The sequence below is a fragment of the Lampris incognitus genome, chromosome 10, assembly GCF_029633865.1.
Source record: "Lampris incognitus isolate fLamInc1 chromosome 10, fLamInc1.hap2, whole genome shotgun sequence".
NCBI lineage: Eukaryota > Metazoa > Chordata > Actinopteri > Lampriformes > Lampridae > Lampris > Lampris incognitus.
The window spans coordinates 19,019,266-19,043,847 of NC_079220.1; the positions used below are offsets into that span (position 1 = coordinate 19,019,266).

A 24,582-nucleotide genomic window follows, 5' to 3' on the forward strand; every position below is an offset into this window, starting at 1 on the left:
ATTTCCCTTTGAAATATAGACTATTTCTATTGGGACTGTTCAAAACCTTTACCGAAAGTAACTGCTACTATTAGAAATAAAAAGGGAGACATTGGATAGCCTTGACACACTGATCTATTAACAGGAAATCTTTGAGGTACTGGAATAGAGCATTAAATTGCTGTCTTGTATAACATTTTCAATAGTTTTCCCCAAAACCAAACAAATCTAAAATCTTATATATAAATGGGTGTGTTCCACCGTATCAAACGCCTTAGAAAAGTCGAGGAATACATTGAGCGCCTGTGACTCTACATACTCTGAATAGGTCAAGTAAATCTAAAACCAATCTTATATTGTTACTTATATGACGATTAGCCATGAATCCTGTTTGGGTTTCATTTATTAAACCATTGGCATAATGGTCAATTGTATGATTACCGTTGACATATCACAAAAAAGTTTTTTTTTCTTCAGGCGCTCTTGGGAGCCCTCTGGTGGCCCCGAGGCCCTAAGCAAGCGCTTGGTTGGCTGACGCGTCGGCCGGCCCTGTGCCATATAATTAATATTGACTTTATCACGTCTTCATCTACTAAGACAGGAGGGATGTTTTTTTTTTCTCTCTTATATGTGACTCCTATTTTGTCATCCTTCCTAACCTTAACTGGGGGAGAAGATGAGAGAAAGTTTTACCAGTGACCAAACCCTTCAAACAAGTTCTGCTAGTTTCCTTCCCTCGTCTCCTTCAAATTTGTCCTTGATAGTCAAGGTGTGATGGTTGGGGAGCAGAGGAAAGGATGAGTGGTGAAAAACACCTCATTCTCAGCAAGCACTCAAGTCCATCGGAACAACAAAAGCCTACAGTGTGTCTGTGGGTAGTAATTCTGATGGCTGTTCTGGTCAAAGGTATATTGCTTGACATGGTTTGGGCTCACTGATCCCTTTTTGAGAGCAAACGGGGTTGAATCCAAAACCTTGCTGAGTGATAAAGTTCACCTCATAGTTGCTGATCTTGTGGAAACTGAATCTTCAGAGAGGATAATTTTCACTGAAGGGGCACAAGCAGTCACTTAAAGGTTTGAAGAGCATCACCAGATTTCAACAGGAGTCTAGACTAGAGCCAAACAGCATTTCAGAAAACGATTATGATGTAGAGTAAGGTTGCAAATCATTAATGTACAACTTCCTTTTTTATTATCATTAAAACAAAGAATTAACCACAAGTTGCAGTTTCTACTCACATTACATTGAGTCATAACCTTTCAGTGATATTAACCAAAATACAGACAACTTATAATATCTACATTTAGAAGAATGCGACAGACAGTACAAGAACAGAAGACAGAGGAAAGCCAGGTGAACATTCTTTCATTTGGTTGAGTTTTTAACCTTGCTGTGCATTCGTGTGTGTGCGCGCGCATCTGTATTTCTGGAATAACCCGATTCGCTTCTGTCAGTACTAATGACATCTTGCCAATGACCCGCTTTCCTTACCATTTCATTCTCAGCACATATAAAATGTACATCCCAGCCTCATTTAAAAAGCTGACCTTTAGGTCATAAGAAGTTCTATCAAATTCTGCCGACTTATCTGTGGTGAATCAGAACCAAAAGGAGTTCCATCAGCATTAATGGATGTGTATTCTCATCTGATGAACTGGGTTAACAGTCCATAGTAGTATCCAGTCCAGACCAGGAGAATGTGTACAGGAACATACATGGACAGTTGAGCTCTAAGCTCATTTTCTTTTTCTGCTGCTTGGTGAATGATTTGGGGATCGCCGGCTGCCACTCCTATAAGAGATAGAAAACAAAATAATTAGCAAATATAATCAAAGGGTTGAATGCCAAAACATTTCTTTTTCACTGATGATTACCACGGCTAAACTCAGCATCTAGCTCCATTAACTAAGTATTGGTTTCCCCATCAGTATAAACCAAATCTGTTAACCTAACAACATAGACATAAACCACTTGTTTGGAGTCATTCATCAAACATGAGGCACAATTTTGCTGTACATACAAAGGGCATTTAACGGTTTTTTTCTATCCAGCCATCCATTATCCAAACTGCTTATCCTGCTCTAAGGATTGCGGGGCTGTTGGAGCCTTTCCCAGCAGCCATTGGGCGGCAAGCAGGGAGACACCCTGGATAGACCGCCAGTCCCATGGCTCTTTACATCTAGTTAAGTGGCTTTACAACTCTTCATAGCATCCATTTCTGTTATTGGCTACAGACCTCCGAATGGGTGGGGAATTTGCGGCTCTCCTGTGTCTTGGGGGTGAGTAGCTCAAGGAGCGGGAATCTCTCAGTGAATCAGCCGGTACCCTTTGAGGTCTCAGTGGGCTACAGAGGCAAAGACAGAGGTATCAATCTGAGTCCCACAGAAAACACAGTGAAACTCTTCAGAAGAGTAGGTTTTAAGCTGAATATTATGATCTAAGTAAAAGGTACCAACAGACAAATGAGAATTGAACAGGTCTTGGATTTTTAGCTGTCAGTCTAACCTTAGCTAGATATGTGGACCAAGAAAACACACGCCAAGCTTAAAACTAAGTTTTGCTGATATACGAGAGAAGGCTTTTGGCAACTGTATTAACCGTAGCAACGACAGGCCTGTTATACTTCAGCATCAACTATCTTTACCAGTGTAACCAAATCTTTCACAGACCCAAAAATCCATTCAAAATTTGTACTTAAGCGTTTCGATTCTTGCAGTTTTTATGCTATGTGCCTATTTCAGAGTGGACTATGTCTTCAAACCAACATTTTACCATGTACACAGAGTAGTGTGGTAGAACTGCAACAAAGGGTGCTGCTCAAAGCCACAACATTTCAGGAATTAATACAATTTGCAAGAGGTTTTCTGGCATGGTATATATCAGAGACAAGCTCCCACACAGTGCTGGGTGATATGGAAAATAATCACGACAACCATAGGGAATTTTGCACAATATGAATTTATATGGATGTGGAGAGGGAAGACATGCAGATGGCTGGTGTGACAGAGGAAGACGCAGAAGACAGGAAAAAATGGAAACGGATGATCCGCTGTGGCGACCCCTAATGGGAGCAGCCGAAAGTAGTAGTAGATGAATTTATAGGCCTGTCATGCTATCTGCTTACTTATGCATAAATACCATATTTAAAAGGTAGAATGAGTAGGATTTGTCAGTTGTGGTTTGTAAACACAATATTAAAGTTGGCCCCTCCTTCCTGGCTCAACAACACCAGAATCGCACGCCCCCTGACTGCAGCTGCCAGAACACGTTCCAGTGTGCAGGCCAACTCTGCATTGCTCTTCATTCCCATCCTTCAGTGCTCACCGGCCAGTGAAAACTAACCTCAGATTCACTCTCGTTTTGGAATGAGCTTTTTCCGCTTGGCATTTTGCATTGCCATATTTGTGACTTTTTGGAGCTGTGTCCGCCATTGCCGTAGCTTCCTCTTGGATGTGTGTTTACGATCTCGATCTGGCACCTGGGTGCTACGTTTTTTAGGGTCCCGCTGCCCAAAGGTTAACGCCCAGAAACATCCCGTACACAGCAAAATAAGAAAATGAAGGCAGAGGACAGGGTTTCTGCAGATACATGGGCTTTTTACACTGCCTTTTCAAGGCGGGAATGTTGTGCCATTAAGCTGCCTCAACTTTCTGAGTAAAGGGTACGAAGACGGAATGGGGGGGTCATTTTTAGAGCCCCCACACTATGTTTCTCTTCCTATTCAACTAAGACAAGCAAAGTCTCTAATTTCTTTTAAATCCAGTCTTAACGGGACGCCTGGGTGGCTTGGTGGTCTATTCCGTTGCCTACCAACACGGGGATCCCGGTTTGAATCCCCGAGTTGCTTCCGGCTTGGTTAGGCGTGCCTACAGACACAATCGGCCATGTCTGCAGGTGGGAAGCCAGATGTGGGTATGTGTCCTGGTCGCTGCACCAGCGCCTCCTCCAATTGGTCAGGGAACATGTTGGGGGGGAGGGGGAACTGGGTGGAATAGTGTGACCCTCCCACGTGCTATGTCCCTCTGGCGAAACTCCTCACTGTAAGGTGAAGACTCCACATGTATCAGGGGAGACATGTGGTAGCCTGCAGCCCTCCCCGGATCGGTAGAGGGGGTAATTGGCCAAGTACAACTGGGGAGAAAAAGAGGGAAAAAGCCCCCCCTCCCTCCCTCCAAAAAGAAATTTAAAAAAATCTCACCTTAAAACTTTTCTTTTTCATGAAAGCTTTTACAAATGTTTGATTTTTGTAACCTTTTTTTAGCCCTTTAACATTAAATCAAGTTAATTTTATGCGCAACCTTTTGGTAGAGCACATTTTGAGTCACTATATCTCATTGAAAAATGTGTTGAACTTAACTCAACCTGATTAAGCCATCTCTGCCACTCGGTTAGGTATATAATGCTAAAAAATCCACTAGATGTAGCGGTTTAATTTGATAGTATGCCATTTCAAGTCACCTCCTTACAGGAACTTGGCAACAAAAAAGTTACTCCAGACATCAGGACTCATTTTAGTGGAATTTTCCAAGGTAAGCATATTTTTTCGACATATTATAGTTTCAGAGGTTATACAGAACACAATCATATAACTTGATACAACAAAAAAGAATCTAATAAGGGTAAAATAATTTGTTAAAAACATGCTCTTTGTTTGGCATTTTATGGTAAAGGTATGAAGCTAAGCTAATCTAATTAAAATTGAGTATTTGCTACAAAATAAAAAAGTTCTGATCATTCATAGTTGTTAATATGATACATTTCATGTTATTCCATTACATACAGTGGGGTCCAAATGCTGAGATACAGTGAAAGTCTGTTATAATGCGATCATTAAGAGTCGATAAAATATCTAAAAAAAAAGTGGAGTCTTGCTAAAACAGGGTTCAAGAAAATCAGCGCATTTTTATTTTATCCGCGTTATATCCAATTTGCATTTTCTGGTTTTTAACAACTTGCTTTCTTCCCTTTTGTCTTTATTTTATGGTTTTATTTGTTAGGTTTTTTTTTAAATTTCATTCTCTTATAAAACATTTTTTTTTTAATCTATGTAATTTTTAACAATTTATCCTGTTCTGTGAAGCACTTTGTAACCTTGTTTAGAAAAGTGCTATATAAATAAAGTTTATCATTGTTGTTCCGGCGTTAAGCCGGCAGCGGAGGTAGTCACAAAGCCATATTGACCGATATCCGTGTAAAAGGACAGCCGACAGGGCAGCCGACACTGTTGCGTTACAAGTCGTGACGCCTCTGCTTGTGGAACGCTGGCATGCTATGAAAACTCGCACACTGGGGTGCGATTATGCCGCCTTTGTTTGGTTCCATATAAAAGAACAACGCCGGCATAAAGACGAGTCTTCATTACGCCATCATTGCGGAATCTCTGTGTAAAAACACCTAGACACCGCCACACACGTCTAGTGGGTCATAAGTAATGATTGAGAGGGATTATTTTTGTATGAGTTTATACATTGATTTTTAGCAAAATCCTACTTGTTCTACCTTTAAAAATTCAACTAAGATTAAACACATTGAAATGTTTGGTCCAGTTACGAATATCAAACCAAAGTTAGTTTTCAAATAATACTTCCTCAAATACTTCAGAACTCTTTTGTCTGAAATTTTAGTAGACTATCAATTTAGACAAAGATACTACATCACGATATGACAGTATCCTAATTTCATCCTGACTCACGACCACTGAAAGACAAATGATAATGTTTAATGAATACCCAGCCAAACTACCAAAATAATCCAATCACATTTTTTTTGTTCTGAACAGTTTCAATGGAACACCTTCCTATCTAATGCTTATGTATTTCAAACCTGGTCAGCCTGCTGATAAATTTCAGGTCTTCTTTCATGTTAGAGAGATAAGAACATTGCTTCTAGGGTCCAGAAGCTCTCTATGGCTTAAAATCCTTTGTTCTTACCTCTTCTTCTTGGTTTCCTTTTCACTGTCAGAAGAGGAAGATGAGGAAGAAGAGCTTTGAGCAGCTGCTGTCTTTCTGTTCAGGGGGAGAAGGGGAAAGTCATTCAATGTCATTCATTGGAATCAGAAGGATCTAAGCAGTATATTTCATCTTCATTAACTCAGCACTCAACGTCTCATTCTTACCCTTTTCCCTGCTCTGGCTCGGAATCAGAGCTGTCTGAGGAGGAGGAGGAAGAGGAGGAAGAAGAGGAGGAGGAAGAAGAAGAAGATGAGGAAGAAGAAGAGCTGGAGCTACTGCTCCTCTTGCCCTTCTTGTCCGTCTTTGCTTCCTTCCCATTCATTGCTCCCTCGGTCCTGGCTTGGTCCGAGGAACGGGGTAGTGGACTGCGGGAGTCCTGGGCAGCCATCTGTGGTGACGGGTTCCTGGGTATGGCTCTTGACGGCTCCCTGGTCTCTGGTAGGTGGCCAGCCGATGACCGGCTGCGAGGCAGATCAGTGAGTCTGTCTTCCCTTCGATGGCCTCTACCATCCAATGCTGGGACACGGTGGGAGTCACCTTTGAGGGGGACAGGTGATGGAGGGGAATGCCTCTTCTTTTCTCTGTTGACTTCTCGCTCTGCCATCCGCTCCCTCTCTGCTGACCGTTGCACCTCCTTGGTGGCAGGGTCTTTGCGTTCAGGGGCTGGTGAGGGTGAGGAAGAAGAGGAGGAGGTGGAGCCAGAAGAGGAGGAGGAGGAGCGTTGAGGTGGGGCAGTGTCTCTTGGGAGTGGATGTTCCCTTCGTTCTTGCTCCCTTTGCCTCTCTTTCTCCATCTCTCTCTGTTTTCTTTCTCGTTCCCTTTCTCTTCCTCTCTCTCGGGAGTAGGAGCGGCTGCTCCTTCGTCGTCGCTGTGGGGAAAGAGAGTGACGGGACCTTAGGGGAGAAGAAAACCAGAACAGATTAAGTTTTAATATGATACCTTTGTTTTCACACCCATTCCCATGCAGGATGGATATTAAAAAATGACTATTGCTGAGTTAAGTAACACTTCCACTAAACAATTAAGAGATGATCCCTTAGACCCTGTATGGATAATGGTAATGTATTAGCAAGATATCCCTTATTATTAGAGGTAAGAGAAAAATCTGATAGTCAAATTACTTAGCTGTATAAATCAATAAAAAAACAACACTGCTACTAGAAAAATGACGAGTGAGTTGATCTTTTCTGTAAGCATTTGACTGTTTTAAAGGACCAAACAGGACTCCCTAACAGCTACCTGTTGAGGGGGCTTCGTCTTCTGGGGCTTCTAGACCTGCTCCTTCGGGTCACTCTTTCTCTCGACAGATCCCTCTCCCTTCCTCCTCTTTCTCTCTCCCTTGGCCTCTCTCTTTCCCGGTCATGCTCCCGACTCCGGCTGTGCCGTGCTGGGGGAGAGGCTTTCTTTGAGCGGGATGAGGGTTGCTGGTATTGCCTCGGTGGAGTGCGAGGTGCTGGAGAGGGCGAGCGACGCCGCTGAGTGATGATTTTTGGGGATGTAGAGTGTGACCTCCTGTCTGAGGGGCTGTGTCTGGTAGATCTTCTTGCTCCCTCTCTCTCACCTCCTTTCTCCTTCTGCCTGTCTTTCACCTGCTCCCGCTCTGTATCTATTAGAGAGTGCCTGCTGCTGTCTCTGGTAGGGGCTGTCCCCCTGGCTGGGGAAGGAGGCGGGCTGGGGCTGTCTACCTGTGAAGGGCTGTATCGTTCCTGCCCCCTCTGACGCTCCCTCTCTCTCTCTGGGTGGGCATACCTTTCCGCAGAGTTTCGTTGAGGTGGTCTTTCCCTCCCCGAAGGCGTCCGCCTGTCTCCCTCTCTGTCCTTCAGGGCTCGTCTCTGGCCATCACTCTCGGGGGCAGAGGTCTCTCTTCCACTGTTGGATAAATGCCTCTGAACGGTGGCACTAATGGCAGGATGGGAGGTGAGAGGAGGTGGGGCCATTTTGGTTGGGCTTTGATTATGTTTCCTGGGTGAGCCAGTTTTCTTTGCCTTGCTCTCGTCTTCAGACGAGGAGGATGAAGATTCTGAGGAGGATGAGGACGAGGATGAGGAGGAGCTATCACTGTCACTATCACTGCTGCTGCTATTACTACTACTACTGCTGCTGCTGCTGTCTTTTCCTTTCTTGACCACTTTCTCCCTTCCCTCTTTCTCCTTCTCCTGCTGTTCCTTTATCATGGGGCTCTGCTTCCTCTCCGTTCTCTTTTCTGGCTCTGGTCTTTCGCTCCTCCCCCGTTCAGCATTTCTCTCTCTGTCTGTCCTCCTGTTCGCCTCACTGGGTTTGTCTGTGATGCGGCCAGTGGAGGACTGCCGGCTGGATCTCACCTCCCCCCTCTCCCGTTCCCTCTCTAACTCACCCAACTTTTTATTCTCTTTATCTCTGTTCAATTCTCTCTCCTTGACCCTTTCCCCTGTATCCCTCTCTCTCTCTCTTCTTCCCTCACCTTCCCTCTCTTTTTGACAGCCATTGCTGAGAGGTGAGCGGGAGCCAGGGGATGAATGGCGTCCCCTCCCTCTGTCATTTCTCTGTCCATGAGGAGACAACTCTCTCTCCCTTCCTTTGTTTGTCTCATTCCGGTTGTCTCTAATATTATTTGGGAGGCGTGGGGATGGATGTCTCTCCGCTCTGCGATCTTTATCTCCACTTGGTGCCTTCCTAGACCTCTCTCTTTCTGGTGATGGAGAGGATGATGATGATGAGCTGTGCCTTGACCTTTTGTCCTGTTTGGTCCTGTCTTTTTCTCGCTCTGCATCTCTGCTCCTGGCCCTCCTGGTCTCCTGCTTGGGAGGGGATGGGGAAGAGGAGGAGTCATGTCTGCGCCGCTGAGGAATTGACTTTCTTTTGTCTTGTTCTCCCTCCAAGCTCCTGGAGCTCCTTGCCCTCTCCTTCTCCGGGCTCCTTGCTCTCTCCTTGTCCCTGCTCCTAGCCACTTCTCTTTCCTTGCTCCTAACCTTCTCCCTCTCCCTGCTCCTTGCCCTTTCCTTCTCCCTCTCCACACTCCTGGAGCGCCTGGCTCTCTCCTTCTCCAGACTCTTTGCCCTCTCCCTGCTCCTAGCATTTTCCTTTTCCCTTTCCGGACTTCTGGAGCATCTGGCTCTTTCCCTCTCCCTGCTCCTCGAATGTCGCCCTTTCTCTTTCTGTGGTACTGGAGAGGGGGATGAGGAATCATGTCTTCTCTTAGAGGAGACCTTGTCCTTCCCCTTCTCTCTCATCTGCTCTCCGTCCCTCTCCCTGTTGGCCCTCTGGTGTTCAGGGGATCTGTGCGGTTTTGGAGATTTCTGGAGGATCAACAATGTGTCAAGAAAAGAAAAACCAAATTGTGAATACGGACATCCAGTCAGACAAAAAGATTAATAAACCCTGCTTATGTGAAAATAAAAAGGAACAATTTCTTGACTGGGGATCAGCTAAAGGAGTGGAAACCACAAACAGAATAAAAATTAGGGAGCAGAAAGAATGCCACCTCGGTCTCTTACCCCTCTGCCTCCCTGCCGACGTGGACTGTCCTCCTTGTGACCCCGACCTCTCCTATCAGGTGACCGCCCTTTTCTGCTTTCATCAGCTCTTTCCACTCGATCCTGCTGCCTTGCCTTCTGCGGGCCAGGGGATGGGCTTTTATAGCAAGGGGAAAAGGTGACATGAGAGATGTCAGTTGAGTTAAGGCCTCAAAAGTCAACGCCAGGTAACAGCGCCTCTCTGTGACATACAAGTTTTCTAACCATAATGGTCTACCAGCAGAACAAATAAAAGCAAACTGGGGCCTACTTGTGAGTGGAGCCTGGGGAGATGCTCCTGTGTCGCCGAGTCTTGGTTTTAGGTGGGCTGTTGCTCTCACTTCTTTTCCGTTTTCTTTTTGACACCTTGTACGTCTCATCTGACGAACTGTAGGGTAAATTGTCAGTCATCCATACACAAGGATATATATATATATATATACATACATACAGTGGGGAAAATAATTATTTGACCCCTTGCTGATTTTGTAGGTTTGCCCACTTACAAAGAATGCAACAGTCTATAATTTTAATCATATGTACATTTTAACAGTGAGAGGCGGAATCCCAAAGAAAATTCCAGAAAATCACATCATATGAATTTATAAAAATTAAGAACCACCTTATTTAGAAAAATAAGTATTTGATCCCCTACCAAACAGCAAGTATTCTGGCTCCCACACACCAGTTAGTTTTTCTTTAAGATGCACCCCCATTCCCAACTAATTACCTACATAAAATACACCTGCATCACCTCGTTACCTGTATAAAAGATACCTGTCCACACCCAATCAATCAGATTTCAACATCTCCACCATGGGCAAGACCAAAGAGCTGTCTAAGGACACCAGGGACAAGATTGTAGACCTGCACAAGGCTGGGATGGGCTACAAGAGAATTGGAAAGCATCTTCGAGAGAAAGTAACAACTGTCGGTGCAGTTATCAGGAAATGGAAGGAACACCACACCACCGCCAACCTCCCTCGGTCTGGGGCTCCACGCAAGATCTCGCCTCGTGGGGTGTCCCTGATCATGCGAACGGTGAGGAATCATCCCAGAACCACAAGGGGGGGACTGGTAATGACCTGAAGGCAGCTGGGACCACAGTTACAAAGCAAACGGTTAGTAACACACTACGCCGTCATGGATTAAAATCCTGCAGCGCACGCAAGGTCCCACTGCTCAAGAAGGCACATGTACAGGCCCATCTTAAGTTCGCCAATGAACACCTGGACGACTCAGAAGAGGCCTGGAAGAAGGTGATGTGGTCGGATGAGACCAAAATAGAACTTTTCGGGCTCAACTCAACTCGCCGTGTTTGGAGGGTGAAGAACACAGAGTACAACCCAAAGAACACCATCCCCACCGTCAAGCATGGAGGTGGCAACATCATGCTTTGGGGTGCTTTTCAGCCAAGGGGACAGGACAACTCCATCGCATTGAGGGGAGGATGGACGGGGCCATGTACCGTGGAATTCTGGACCAACACCTCCTTCCCTCAGTGAGAGCGCTGAAGATGGGTCGTGGATGGGTGTTCCAACATGACAACGACCCAAAGCACACCGCCAAAGCAACCAAAGAGTGGCTGAAGAAGAAGCACATCAAGGTTCTGGAATTGCCTAGCCAGTCTCCAGACCTGAATCCAATCGAAAATCTTTGGAGGGAGCTTAAAATTCGGGTTGCCAGGTAACAGCCTCGAAACCTGAACGATTTGGAAGCTGTCTGCAGGGAGGAGTGGGCCAACATCCCTGCCGAAATGTGCACAAACCTTGTCAGAAACTATAAAAACTGTTTGACATCTGTGCTGGCCAATAATGGCTTTTCTACTAAATATTAACATAATGTTTGTCCAGGGGTTCAAATATTTATTTTGGACCAAAAATATGCAAATAAATTCATAAAATTCATACGTCTTATTCCATTTTTTGAGTCATATTCTGTCTCTCGCTGTTAAAATGAACCTACGCTTAAAATTATACTGTTGCACTCTTTGTAAGTGGGCAAACTTACAAAATCAGCAAGGGGTCAAATAATTATTTTCCCCACTGTATATAAAAAATCCATCAAGACATTGGTGCTGCCCTGTCATTGCTAACAATTTCCTTTAATCAAATAAAACCTACATTCTTTATCCAAACTGCTTATCCTGCTCTCAGGGCCGCCGGGATGCTGGAGCCTAACCCAGCAGTCACTGGGCGGCAGGCGAGGAGACACCCTGGACAGGCTGCCAGGCCATCATAGGGCTATTATATATATATATATATATATATATATATATATATATATATATATATAATTTTTTTTCCGAAATAAATGGGTATCAACAAGCCTTAATGATGCACAACACATACCATTCTTTAAGAATTAAAAAGGTGCAATGGGTAATACTTTCCTGAAGCATAATATGACTACTGAATACAGCTAGGTTTTGCTTAAAGTTAAGAGTGGAACAAAGTAAATGAATCGCAGTCCAGATTTCTGCATACAAAAACAATGGAGTCAGGCCAGCTGAGTAATTTTGTTAAATAACCCATCCCCCAAAAGGCTTCTGGGCTGCCCTCGCAGTCCGAAAAAAAAAATAATGCAGTGACCACAGCATTCAGAAATGCTGATGTCGGCAAACATGCTGAGTATCCTTTACCTTTCTATTTGAATATATTTGTCTTGTTTGCTTTGATTTGTGGTTGAACCTCACAATGCTGAACAACAGTTCAGGATTCAAACAGATTATATCTAGCACCTTCATAAGCTTTTGGAAGTACAACTGACTTTGGTAGTAAAACACATTTTTTAGGACTGATGCCAGACCAAGTACCAAGACTCACACACTCACACGGTTGTCTTTTAATTGAAAAATGTTAATGGGATATATAAATAAGTACATGCTATAGGTTGCGGTGGTGGAAAAATATTACTGATGCCTGTCAAGGCGACACAGATGGAAACACATACCTGTCTTTGTCATCCTCATCTTCTGATGCATTCCTGAAAAAAAATTCCAGTTAATATTCAAGACAGATATGGAATTAACCGGTCAAACCCAACTTTATAAACCAGTGAAGGAATACCTTCTCTTTTTCTTCTTCTTTGATTTCTTTTTCTCTCTCCGAGGAGATGAGGACGGACTCTCTGAACTGAGGACAAGTAATGAAAGAAACTTTCAAGCCGTTGATTAATTAAATTAGTCCTCTCTATTTTTTATAAAAGGTGTCTGGACCTACTCTTGCATGTAATTGTCATTTCTATTCTTCTATTTCTCTCACCTGTCTCTGTTCTTGTTTTTCTTTTTCTTCTTATGGCTCTGTTTCCTCGTAGGGGAATCTGATTCATCTGAATCTTCAACCAAACTCAGGGAGCAAAAGAAAAAAAAACTTTAAGAAACAGATATACATACTACTGACTGAAACTGTCTCCATCTTATAAGGCTACGGCATTACATATTGATATGACAAAATGTATTTATTCCCCAATAGCAAAGTTCTCTTTTAGCCTGGTGTGGGGGCAGAGGCTTAGCCAGCCAAGCTGGCATCCCTGGTATAAAAATTAGGTTATTGTCTTTATTTAGGTCACCTCAACTGAAATGGTTAAATTAATTACAAGGGATACAACCCCCCTAACCCCATGGCCATCCTGAAACCCCATCAACCCAATTTATCAAGTACAATTCATGTAAGTATCATATTGCGAAAATATTAGGGAATTTTAAATTTCTTGAGTGAGTTTAAACTTACATATTTTTCTGCTGCTGCTGTCTCTCCCTCTCCAAACGCTCTTGTTCTCGCTTCTCCTTCTCTTTCTCCTTACGCTCTGGGTGGAAGGAAGAGCCATCCACATAATCTGTGGCAATGCCAAAAGCTGCACGGAGCCGGTCATTCTTCTGTTGGTTAGCTGCAGCCAGAGCGTGTGTTTCGGTCACCCTGTGACAGACAAACACCATGACAAGTTGCAGTTACCACCACTATGTTGTTTAAAGTAACATGGCGTTTGAGATGAACTAATTTTTTAAGTTAAACACAAATGCATGCTGTTGACTGGAAAAAAAACATGTTAACCACACTTCTTGTGTTGTGTGCACATGTGGAGTCCCTTACATCTAAGCCAGCTACCACCACAAATAAACAATCTATGGAAAACAATGTCATTGTGTTGCCTTTAAGGCATATAGACTCTTATTTTGATAATATTCTATTGACTCTTATTTTGATAAGTATTTGTCAAGCATACAGAGTTCCAAGTTCAGAGTTCACTTCCTGTTATTCACTCGAAGAAGCCGGCTGAATCTGCACACATGCCTTTTACATCCACCCTAACCCACACTGTTAACGCCACAGATGTAATGTCATGAGTAAATAATTTCCTTGTTGTACTTATAAGTTAATGTTAAAAAAGTTATTTACATGAAAATGCATTTGATTTGTTTGTAATTAAAAGGGTTTTATTTACATTTGAAAAAACGCATGCTACCAACAAAATGGTGATTGTATTGTTTTCGTTTCAGTTTTCACTGTCTGTGTAAGATGGTGGAAAGAGCCACAGTAAACAGTAAGTAAAGCTTATTACGACTCAAGTCATCATTTTGCAAGAAAGAGTTTAGCTAGTTGTATAGCTGCAGTTCCTACACTGTAGTGAGGACAACATAGTGAAAAGACACTGAAAAGCTGGTGTTGTACATCGTGGTAAGATGGATGCAAAACAAAGCCACAAGTTTTCAGTAGCGTACAAAGTACAAAGTCATCTGCATCGACAATTAGCTCATTAACACGTGCTCGTGCTAAAGCGGAGACAGCTAAAGTACGCCTTGCATTTGCAGACCAAGAAGCTAAAGCTAAATAGAGAGAGCTGCTAAGAAGGCTAAGTTACAGAAATAAAAAGCTGACAGACAAGCCGAATACCAGAAAGAGAAAGCAGCTACAGACCTAGAAGCGCAGCTAGAAAAGGCAAGAAGGGATGCTGAGCTAGAAATGCTCGCTGCAATGGAAAATTCTGTTGTACTGGATGAAGCAGGCCCATCAGAGGAAGACAAAATATAATGAACAAGTGAATACGTCCGGTCTCATCTTGACCCAGAAGTACAAAAAAGCCTTCCGCCTGCTGACTCCCCAGTGCAAGCGGTCATGAATGCTAGCCCTACAACATTTCAGCCTCCTGCCAATGACACCTTTCAAGTAAGCCCTAACAATCCTTTCATCACAAGATGGCGGCCCTCTGTTTTTCCAAATGAGCCATTACACGCTAATAACACCAGCCACCCTACATTAGCCAAAGACTGTTTTGATGATGTGTATGTGCCATCAGCAAACAAAGTGGAAAATCAGGCTCCATATGGAGAAAGTGACTATCAGAAGAATTCAAAAATGTGTCACACTGACTTGATTGTCTGCACAGCCCTTCCATATGACAGTAGCTAACCACGGTGAACCCACAACCGAATACCTAGCACAGTACTTAGCTCGGTGTGACCTGGAGAGTTCAAGTTTATATCAATTTGATGATAAGCCTGAAAACTATTGTGCTTGGAAGTCATCATACAGCAACGCCATTCAAGGGCTAGGCCTCACAGCCACTGAGGAATTGGACTGATGACTAAATGGCTTGGTAGGGAATCCAGCGACCACATCAAAGGTTTATGGTCAGCGCACATAACAAATCCAGTCACAGCACCCAAAAAGGCCTGGAAACGTCACCAGGAATGTTATGCAGCACCTGAAATAACCAAAAAGGCTCTTTTCAACCGGCTTGACAATTTCCCAAGAGTTTCAGGGAAAGACCATATGAAGCTCCGGGAACTAGCAGACTTGATAATGGAACTACAGTGGGCCAAGGAGGATGGATACCTCCCAGCCCTGTCCTACCTGGATATTGCACGTGGGATTGACCCATAGTTGCAAAACCATCCTATGTAGTTCAAGAAAAATGAATTTCTGCTGGTTCGAGGCACAAAGAAGAAAATGGAGGACGATTTCCACCATTTGAATTCTTCACCAGGTTCTTTTCAGGCTTACCTGAAAACCCTGTCTGTAAAGGCACAAGGAACCCTATTTCGGTTCACAAGACAAATGTTTCCTCAACAGATTCAAGCATGAACAGTCTTGCGAAAAATGTCAACGACCCAAACAAACACTGCCCAATACATGGTAAACCACACCCCCTCAAGCTATGTAAAGCCTTCAGAGCCAAAAATCTGGAGGACAGAAAGACTTTTCTCAAAGAGGAATCTGCTTTAAGTGTTGTGGCTCAACCACTCACTTAGCGAAGAACTGTGTTACTGCAGTTAAGTGTACGGAATGTGGTAGTGCCTATCACGACTCTGTTATGCATCCAGGCTCTGCACCTCAGAACAAAGCTCCCTCAACTGCATCACACAATGGCAGGGAGGGAGAAGAAAGCAACAACATCACAGCCGTTGTCGACTCAAACTGCACTGAAGTTTGTGGAACAGGACAAGTCAGCCGGTCTTGTTCTAAGATTTGCCTTGTGAAAGTATATTGCAGTGGTCAACCGGACTAGGCCATAAAGGCTTATGTCATCCTGGATGACCAAAGTAACCGATCGCTAGCAAGGTCCAATTTTTTTGAGTTGTTCAATGTTAAATGTGAACCATATTCTTACTCTCTGAGAATGTGTTCCGGCACAGTGGAAACATCTGGCCGACAGGCTGAAGACTATGCTGTTGAATCACTCAATGGAAAGGTCACAATCCCTCTCTCTCCACTCATTGAGAGCAACGATATACTCAACAATCAGTCTGAAATCCCAACGCCAAATGCAGCTCTACATCACCCACATCTTGTCAAGGTAGCAGAGCACATCCCAGAGCTTGACCCTGCTGCTGAGATTCTCCTGTTGCTCGGCAGGGAACTAATTAGAGTGCACAAGGTACGAGAACAAGTCAATGGCATTCACGATGCTCCCTTCGCCCAACATCTAGACCTAGGCTGGGTGCTAGTTGGAGAAGTTGTTTGGGGAACACACACAAACCGACAGTCAACACCTTTAAGACGACTGTGCTGGACTATGGCTGTCTCTCTCTCCTCCAACCCTGCACAAGCTTTTTACATATCAAAGAAGAGATTCATCATGGCAGGGAGGTGCAAGACAGGATCTGAGTCCAGTAAGGCCGCAGAAGAGATGTTTGGACAAACCATATTTAATCACACCAAACATGACAACAAGCTGGCATCTTCATTTGAAAATGAGATCTTCTTGAATCTGATGGATGAAGAAGTCAGCAGGAATGAGTCACATAGTTGGGTAGCCTGGCTCCCATTCAGACAGCCGAGACGATGCTTGCTTAACAACTGAGAACAAGCGGTCAAACGCTTTGCATCACTCCAACAAAGACTAAACAGGAGACTTTACAGACAAAGACCTCCTCACCAAATAGTGGAGACAAGTTCAGGCTCTGGCCAACAAATTCTGGAACCGTTGGAGTCAAGAGTACTTGTCCACCTTGCAAGGCCGGAAGAAATGGACCAAGTTCCCCCAAAACCTGCAAAAAGGAGACATTGTCCTTCTCAAAGACAATCAAGCTGCCCGCAACAACTAGCCAATGGCCATAATCACAAAGACCTTCCCTGGAGAACACGGAAGAGTGAGAAAGGTGGAATTAAAGACCTCTGATCAAGGACGTTCAAAGTTCCTCAGACCAATCTCAGAAGTTGTTTTACTTCTAACTAAAGACTGATGTTCAGAAACCCGCTTAGTTCATAGGTTGGTCAAGTAGTGACCTCACAGACGCCAGGCGGGGAGTATGTTGCCTTTAAGGCATAATATTGGATAGACTCTTATTTTGATAATATTCTATTGACTCTTATTTTGATAAGCATTTGTCAAGCATAAAGAGTTCCAAGTTCAGAGTTCACTTCCTCTTATTCATTCAAAGAAGCCGGTTGAATCTGTACACATGCCTTTTACATCCACCTTAATCCACACTGTAAACCCCACAGAGGCAATGTCGTGAGTTAATAATTTCATTGTTATACTTATAAGTGTAAACTACTAATAAGACACGTTAGCCCCTAGCTAACGGGTCTGACCCTTTAGCCGAGCGGTTAGTGATGTCGCCTTGTGGTGCAGTACACCCCGTATCGAATCCCGCACCGGGCAAGAAAATAACCGGTTACATTGGTGGCAGCGGTGGGATCCGGAAGTGCGCAGATCCTCAGAAGTCTCTTCGGAGCACGGGAATAACAAAGCGCGAGGGCACACTTCCGGGGAGGGTGACGACTGTAAACTACTAATAAGACACGTTAGCCCCTAGCTAACGGGTCTGATCCTTTAGCCGAGCGGTTAGTGATGTTGCCTTGTGGTGCAGTATACCCCGTATCGAATCCTGCACCGGGCAAGAAAATAACCGTTTACATAAGTTAATGTTAAAAAGTTATTTACACGAAAAAGCATTTGATTTATTTGTAATTAAAAGGGTTTATTTACATGTATTTACATTTGGGGGAAAAACCCCCGCATACTACCAATAAAATGGTGATTGTACCGTTTTCGTTTCAGTTTTCACTCTGTCTGTGTAAGATGGTGTAAAGACCCACAGTAAACAGCAAGTAAAGCTTACTATGACTCAAGTCATCATTTTGCAAGAAAGAGTTTAGCTAGTTGTATAGTTGCATTTCCTATACTGTAGTGAGGACAACATAGTCATTATTTTGAGCCTTTGTGCAAAATGAAAAACAAATTGGGATGAGTTGTTTCCATGGAAATATTAGTCATCCACTTTAAAATAGCTACAACTTTATACTAATTCTTGCAGACAAAATTTTGCTACTCAATGTCCTGTTTTGGTAAACCAAGCCAGTTTCCCTTACCATAGCCATTAGCAAACGGGCTTCCCACTAATCCCCATATCAACAGCGAAATGTGAAAATTAATGTTTCATTTTTAGTGAAAAGGAAAACATTTGCAACAAAAGTTCAGTTTACTGTATCACAGAGGTACGGGTTTTCAAAAGAATAATCTGTCTGGTATTTTGGTGCTGATCTAACTGCAGTGGATGGCTTATATCACAGTAACTATGCATGTTTCAAATTTAGTCTACATTTTGCCTAAAGACTGCTTCACATTCCACACAGTTTAAAGTTCAAATGAGTTGAAAGGTGATAGTGGAACGAGACTACTCATATTTTCATAGACATGCTTTTTCGAAGCTCATGACAGACCTATATGTATGGACATGCTGACATTGACATTTTGTCTTCATCAATGCATAATAAAACCTTATGAATTTTCTGACACACACATTACCAAAAACAATATGCAACAACCTACAGACAAAGCCTTAACTCCTACCAATCCCATGATCACCACATCAAAGCAGGGAACGAAATTTCACTCATCTCCTTGTCACAGACAAGGAGATTTGACCAGTGACGAACAGCACCTACTACGGGGTAACAAGTGGAGGAATTCTTCTCTCTCTTTAGAGTATGACAACTTCTATAAAATTGCCTCCCATAGACAAAAACAATGGCAGAGAAAAATAATGGTGACATTGTGGCGGACACTGGGGCTGTGCCTCTCACCTAGCAGGGGTGTGGGCTGGGGGCTTGGTTTACATTTGACAGGCTTAAACCGGCGCACAGGGTGGCAGGCGAAGTTGTGTTTCCGGCCCAGGTTCCCCGTCGAGGTCGCCCTCCTTCCAGGACCCCGGCAGTGTCTTCACGGGTTCAGCATTCTGCTTCTCAGCCGGCTTTGGACTGTGTTTCACCTACTGTTTCAGCTGAGGGACGGCGCAGCCGTTATGGCAGGCTGCTTAGGCCTCCAGTGAGACACTGATTTTCTTTCCAGGAGTCCCTTCTGGGTGTTCGGGGGGGGGGGGCTGTGTGGCGGACACTGGGGGCTGTGCCTGTCACCCAGCAGGGCTGTGGGCGTGGTTTACGTTCCCGGGCTCGCTGGTGCAGGGTTGTTCCTGCTGCAGTTTTGGTTTTTGGAGTTGAGGAATAAACATCAAACTCGCCTTCGTCTCCTGTGTTTTTCCTCATCCTGCCACAACATAACGATTTCTATCAGGAATCAGGAACAATCTATTTGTAATTTCGTCTTCTGTACTAGTACGTAAAAAAAACGAAATTCCGTTTCCCCCAGCCCACAGCAGTGCAACACAAAAGACAAAAACACATATCCAAAAACACCACCACCAAAAACAGAGAGAACAAAGCAAAAACAGCCCACAACACAGTTCACCCAGTACAACACAGTTCACAAACTCCACCGTCCAGAGAACCAACGCCAGCCAGGATGACTGTCGGAACTGCTGGTCTGCATGAGCTAGCAGTTAGCTTAGCCTGCCCCGCTTTCACGTCCTGTCAGACCGCCCTCAGCGTTTTCTCTTCGGGTGCAGCTCCAGGCAGGGCCATTATCCTTGGGCCCATTGGGTGTAGCAGACCAGGCTCCCTCAGCCGATCCAACACTAGCTCTCCAGCCAGACACCTTCGATACACCTCCCTCGCACTCCGCACGATGACACAAACGCATACACAGACAAAAACACTACACAGTCGACGCTAGGTGAGGCTGCCGCCAGACCACCTTGGTGTTTCCTCTCGGGCAGGGCCGTGGGCTAGCAGTTAGCTTAGCCTGCCCGGTTTGCCTCCTCCTCGAGCCCACAGGACGCAGCAGACCAAGCTCTCTCAGCCAATCAACCGCCAGCTCCCCTAGCCAAGTGAAATCGACGTGCTGCCATCCTCCCTCACTGAGCACTTAGTTTGTATTTAAAAAAAACAAACAAAACAAAAAAACCCCACCATGCACTGTGAAGTTACCAGCCACACCACTGTGGCTTTACACTACTCGTCTTTGTCATGCACTATTTATCCAAATGGGAGTTTACGAATGAGCAACTGCCCCTACCATATGTTGACCAGCAGGCTAAGTGTTTGGTTAGCTTAAAGGTGGGGTCCATTTTTTTGTGTTTTTGAGGTTTTCATATCATTCTGGGGCTTCCCAGTAGTGTTCCCTGTGTATTCAAACCCGAAAATCAAAATTTTGGTCCAAGTACGTATGTTTTCGCATCAAAATTCTATTTTCCCAAGCACTTCTAAACACTTTTTTTCCGTGTGACCTGATGTAGGTTTCTGCACTTTTGTCTTTCCTTGCTTACACTGTCAGCGAACTGCATGTGTGTGGGCCGTCACTGCTTTTTGCTAACGGCTAAGTGGTCGTTTCCATTTGAATAACCCGGAAAAGAACGCAGATGGTGGCGACCTTTAAAATGCAGCGTGACTGTCAATTCCTTCTTTTTCCCCATTTCTGTGAAAACTGTTGTGCAAAATTCTATATCCCCCAAAAGAATATGTATCCCATATATCCATGGCATCATGGGAATGCACATGCACTCACTCAAAGCAGACCTTGATTATTAGATTTACATTTCACCCAAGAAAATTAAAACTAGCAACAAATAGCTTCAACAGATTTTTTTTTTTTATACTATTTTTAGTTTATTAACGGTTTTACAAAATAGCAGCCCAAGTGCAACTGGGGAAACGCTTGTGGCTTGTAGGGGTTCAACAGATCTCAAAACTGGCGGTTTGGATTGTATCACAGTTTTGAGTCACAGATCGGATCAGCAAAAAATAATAAAGGGGGGGGGGCATAACTTTGCTTTCCATTTATCCTGTAAAACCCTTAAAGCAAGGAACCTTTGTCCAGGGTCTTAAATAAAAAGAACATTCGAGATGTCCAGTGACAGTCAATTGTTAAAGTGCAATATGAAGCATTAATATCTTGACTCTAATACCTTCTTCCTTTAAATGATGCGGGAGGCTTTTCAAGTCCTTCCACTCCTCCGCTAGCCATGACAGTCACTGCGCTTTTTGCAACGTGAGCATCCCTGGGATTCAATATGCCCTCTTCATGTGAACACACAATGGCTTTTTTTGCATAATCAACCAATCATTGCAGTTCAGAGTAAAACACAGCACGCTTCTGTCTTGTCTATCTTTTCACTGCAACTCTGCATCAATTTTTAGGGAATTATTACTTTAAAAAGTAACAGCGGCAGGAAAACTGTTTCACTATGATGGTTAAATTTCGCAGTTAATTCATGGCTCACATGCATGCTGAACCGTTGGGGATGAACCTTATGGATCATGGATCAACTACGTTACACCACTAGTGGCTCGTCTGAGTCTTCTTCAATTAACACAGAGTAAAGTTCTAAAAATGCGAGAAGCAAAGTAAATGCTTTTATTCTCCTGCACCAAGGCATAGTGAGCAATCCATCATAAGGGATTAAGATGTCAAGCAAACAGGGCTCAAGACTAATGGTGTACTGTTGTCCGATAGGGACGATAGAAAATGTGTTTGGGAAGAACGGAGCTCTTCCACGGGATACCTCTGGGATGAAAGGGATGTTATACATATTTTTCTTTTATTTATTTATTTTAAACTATCACTTAGCAAATGACAAACTGAACCAAGCACTGGCTACAACAGAGCGCATCTTCTCATGTTGTTACTAGTTACCATCACTGGCTGGCTACTCAGCGTGAGCTACTTACTACTAGCTAGCTAACTTTAGCCAGGCGCTCTGATTAAAAGTGGATGGGTCATGGGTGGTGAAATAATACATCACTGATGAGGGAAATATTAATTACATTCTCTAAAATGTGAGCACTGTGGAGAGCAGAGCAGAGGTCCGCTGCTGCTCCGTTGTCATCCCCACCCCACTGGAATGGCTCATTAAATACTATACCTGTGAACACATGTTTACAGGACTCATTAAGAACTCTGAAAATACACTTTGTTTTCGCTATACCCTTTTTCCTCACACAAATGAGGATCATTATGGTTAGAAAAATATGCTGAAAGGGGTGTTGGCAATGCCTTTCCATTTCCTCTTCCTGCATGCTAACCAACATAAAGATGGCCAAGCCATTTTTCCATTAATACTCATCAACATACTACATCACCAAAACTCTGCGGACAATTTTAACTATATCTGAATACATACAATAATGATGAAGACAAACATTAGGGAAAAATGATTTTCACAGGAAACAACTGTTTGGATGAAACCACAGCTTTGTATGGGTCTGGGGAACAAGGGGACAAAAGACAGGGAGGAGATGGGTAGAAGAGCATTTGTGGAGTACTTACACTGGTCTCTCTGTGGTGGCCTGTGGTGGCTCCTGCTTCTCCTGCAGCATCATACGGAAGCTGTTCACCTTTTCCTCGATCTCTTCTGCAGAATACCTGGGCACCCACAGACAAAGGTAGATGAAAATTATCTATTGGTTCAAGTAATTATCCTGCCCATACCCGAAGCCAGGGGTATGGGAGGGCCAGTGTGGGTGCAAGTCTTTGTTCCAACCAAGCAGTTACATACCTGATTCTATTAGTCAACTAATAGTCTGTGCTAAGGACCTTGATTTGTAGACTCAAGTGTGTAAATGCTTGGTTGGAACAAAGACCTGCACCGGCCCTTTCTGGATCATGTTGCCCATCCATCCCTAAGCCCTAAAATCCTTCCATCCTGTCTAAGCACAAGCTTTCTCAAGTCAAAGATATTGTTAACAGTGAAATGTACTGGGGGGAAAAAAAAGCAAACCATTTCAATCTTACAACATAAATTCTAGTTAAGTTGTCCTTGTTATAATAAGAACTGAATTAACCAGTTTTACATGTGACTTGGAAACTCAAAGCAGTGAGTTTCCAACAGCTCCTTCTGTTGAAGTGGTTGGCCTCAGGTTTTTGAAATCCCAACTAGGCTTCGCCGATTGGAGGAATATATTGGCAATCAGCGATTGGCTGAGTCCAATTGGTGTTGGTTGTTTTTTTTTTTTTGGCCGATTTTTGGGCGAATTTTTTTGACATATCACCCAACCCTACTGTCAACTCATTCAAAGTTAATACCACTTGTGTCTTCCACAGCCCCAATGTGAAAGCAGCCCCTCTCTTACCCTTGCTCCTCCATCATGTCCTGAAGCTCAGCACACTTGACCTCCAGCTGCCTCTTCCTCTGGTGCTCCAGGATGTCAGCATTGGGCTGCCTGTTCAGCTGGCTCTCCAGACGCTCCTGGTCCTTCTCATCACGATCACCACCACGGTCATCCCGTGGTCGTTTGGCCCGCAGGCTCGACAAGTTGCGCTGCACGTAACCATTGGTTCCACTGCCTCGTGGAGTGGTCAAGCCTATGCCATTATACATGGCTCTACTAAGGAAATAATGGAAGAAAGGGGGTTGAGTAATTGGGGGGCAAAGGGAACAGATGCAAAGGAGCAGTTACACAGTTCATGCCACAGTGATCAAACAGCTCTACGGCAGTGGTACCTAAAATCTTATGGCTAGGTAAAGTGTATTAGTAATGTATGATTTATAGCTTTTTTCCATTTAACATAAGTATCATGGTGATCAGTGAAAATCACGTATGAGGCACAGGACCCGGATCAGCCTTCCAGGCTCAAGACAACGCAGAGATGTGAATTGTTGACAACGTTTATATTTGCTATTACAAATATTCCCAATCACAAAACATCGATGGAAACCCAGGACATTTGTGTCATAACAGTGTCGGCAAACTACCTGTGAACCGCATGTTGGGCCTTTAGTATATATTTAGTGAACAAAACACAAATTTAGCCTGTCACATAAAAAGCACGTGCACCACAGCATAGGCCCACTAATTTGTGTATTTGATTTATATTCAAACAGCAGCTACACGGTTAAGTAAAGGGCGATTACTGAACTGAGAGACATTGGCTACAGCTAACAGGGCTGCGGACCGTGGCTCTAGCTTAGCAGTGGTTGGTTTACGGATGTTTGACTGGCCTAACTTGATTCGTGGTTCGGCCAACAATGACTGCGCTGGCAAGCGACGAGCTCCTGCTAGCTAAAAAGCTAACAATCTCGCCAGAGCTACCACAACGTATCTCATACGTACCCCTGTTTTCTCCGGGATTGGAGAGAACAAAGTCAGCAAAAAAGGACGACGGTAAATTTTGAGTGTTGGCCTTAACACAGAACTCGACCAGAATTCTTAAAAACAACTTCACGTTTGAAGCTGAAAAAATAAATTTCCAAATAGCCACCTAGCTAGGCTGAACAGTCTCTGTCGACTAAACTAGGTGTAGACCACGTGACTAAGTGACGTCAAGGGCAAACCTTTCAAAAAACACACGGCGCCTCTAGCGGTCAAATATGGGAGCAT

The 24,582-nt window shown here is 43.9% G+C and overlaps 1 protein-coding gene across 1 annotated transcript; it reads right to left on the minus strand.

Annotated features, from left to right (window-relative positions):
• Positions 1-1,150: 1,150 nt before the first annotated feature.
• srrm2 (serine/arginine repetitive matrix 2) lies at positions 1,151-24,582 on the minus strand. The gene is made up of 14 exons (XM_056287775.1): positions 24,316-24,582; positions 23,335-23,589; positions 22,532-22,627; positions 13,156-13,341; positions 12,688-12,771; positions 12,493-12,558; positions 12,377-12,409; positions 9,696-9,812; positions 9,407-9,542; positions 7,173-9,208; positions 6,098-6,826; positions 5,913-5,987; positions 2,219-2,326; positions 1,151-1,773 (listed from the first exon to the last, which is right to left on the minus strand). Exons 2-14 carry the CDS (start codon positions 23,580-23,582, stop codon positions 1,719-1,721), a joined length of 3,969 nt encoding a protein of 1,322 aa, XP_056143750.1. The 5' UTR covers positions 23,583-23,589; positions 24,316-24,582; the 3' UTR covers positions 1,151-1,718.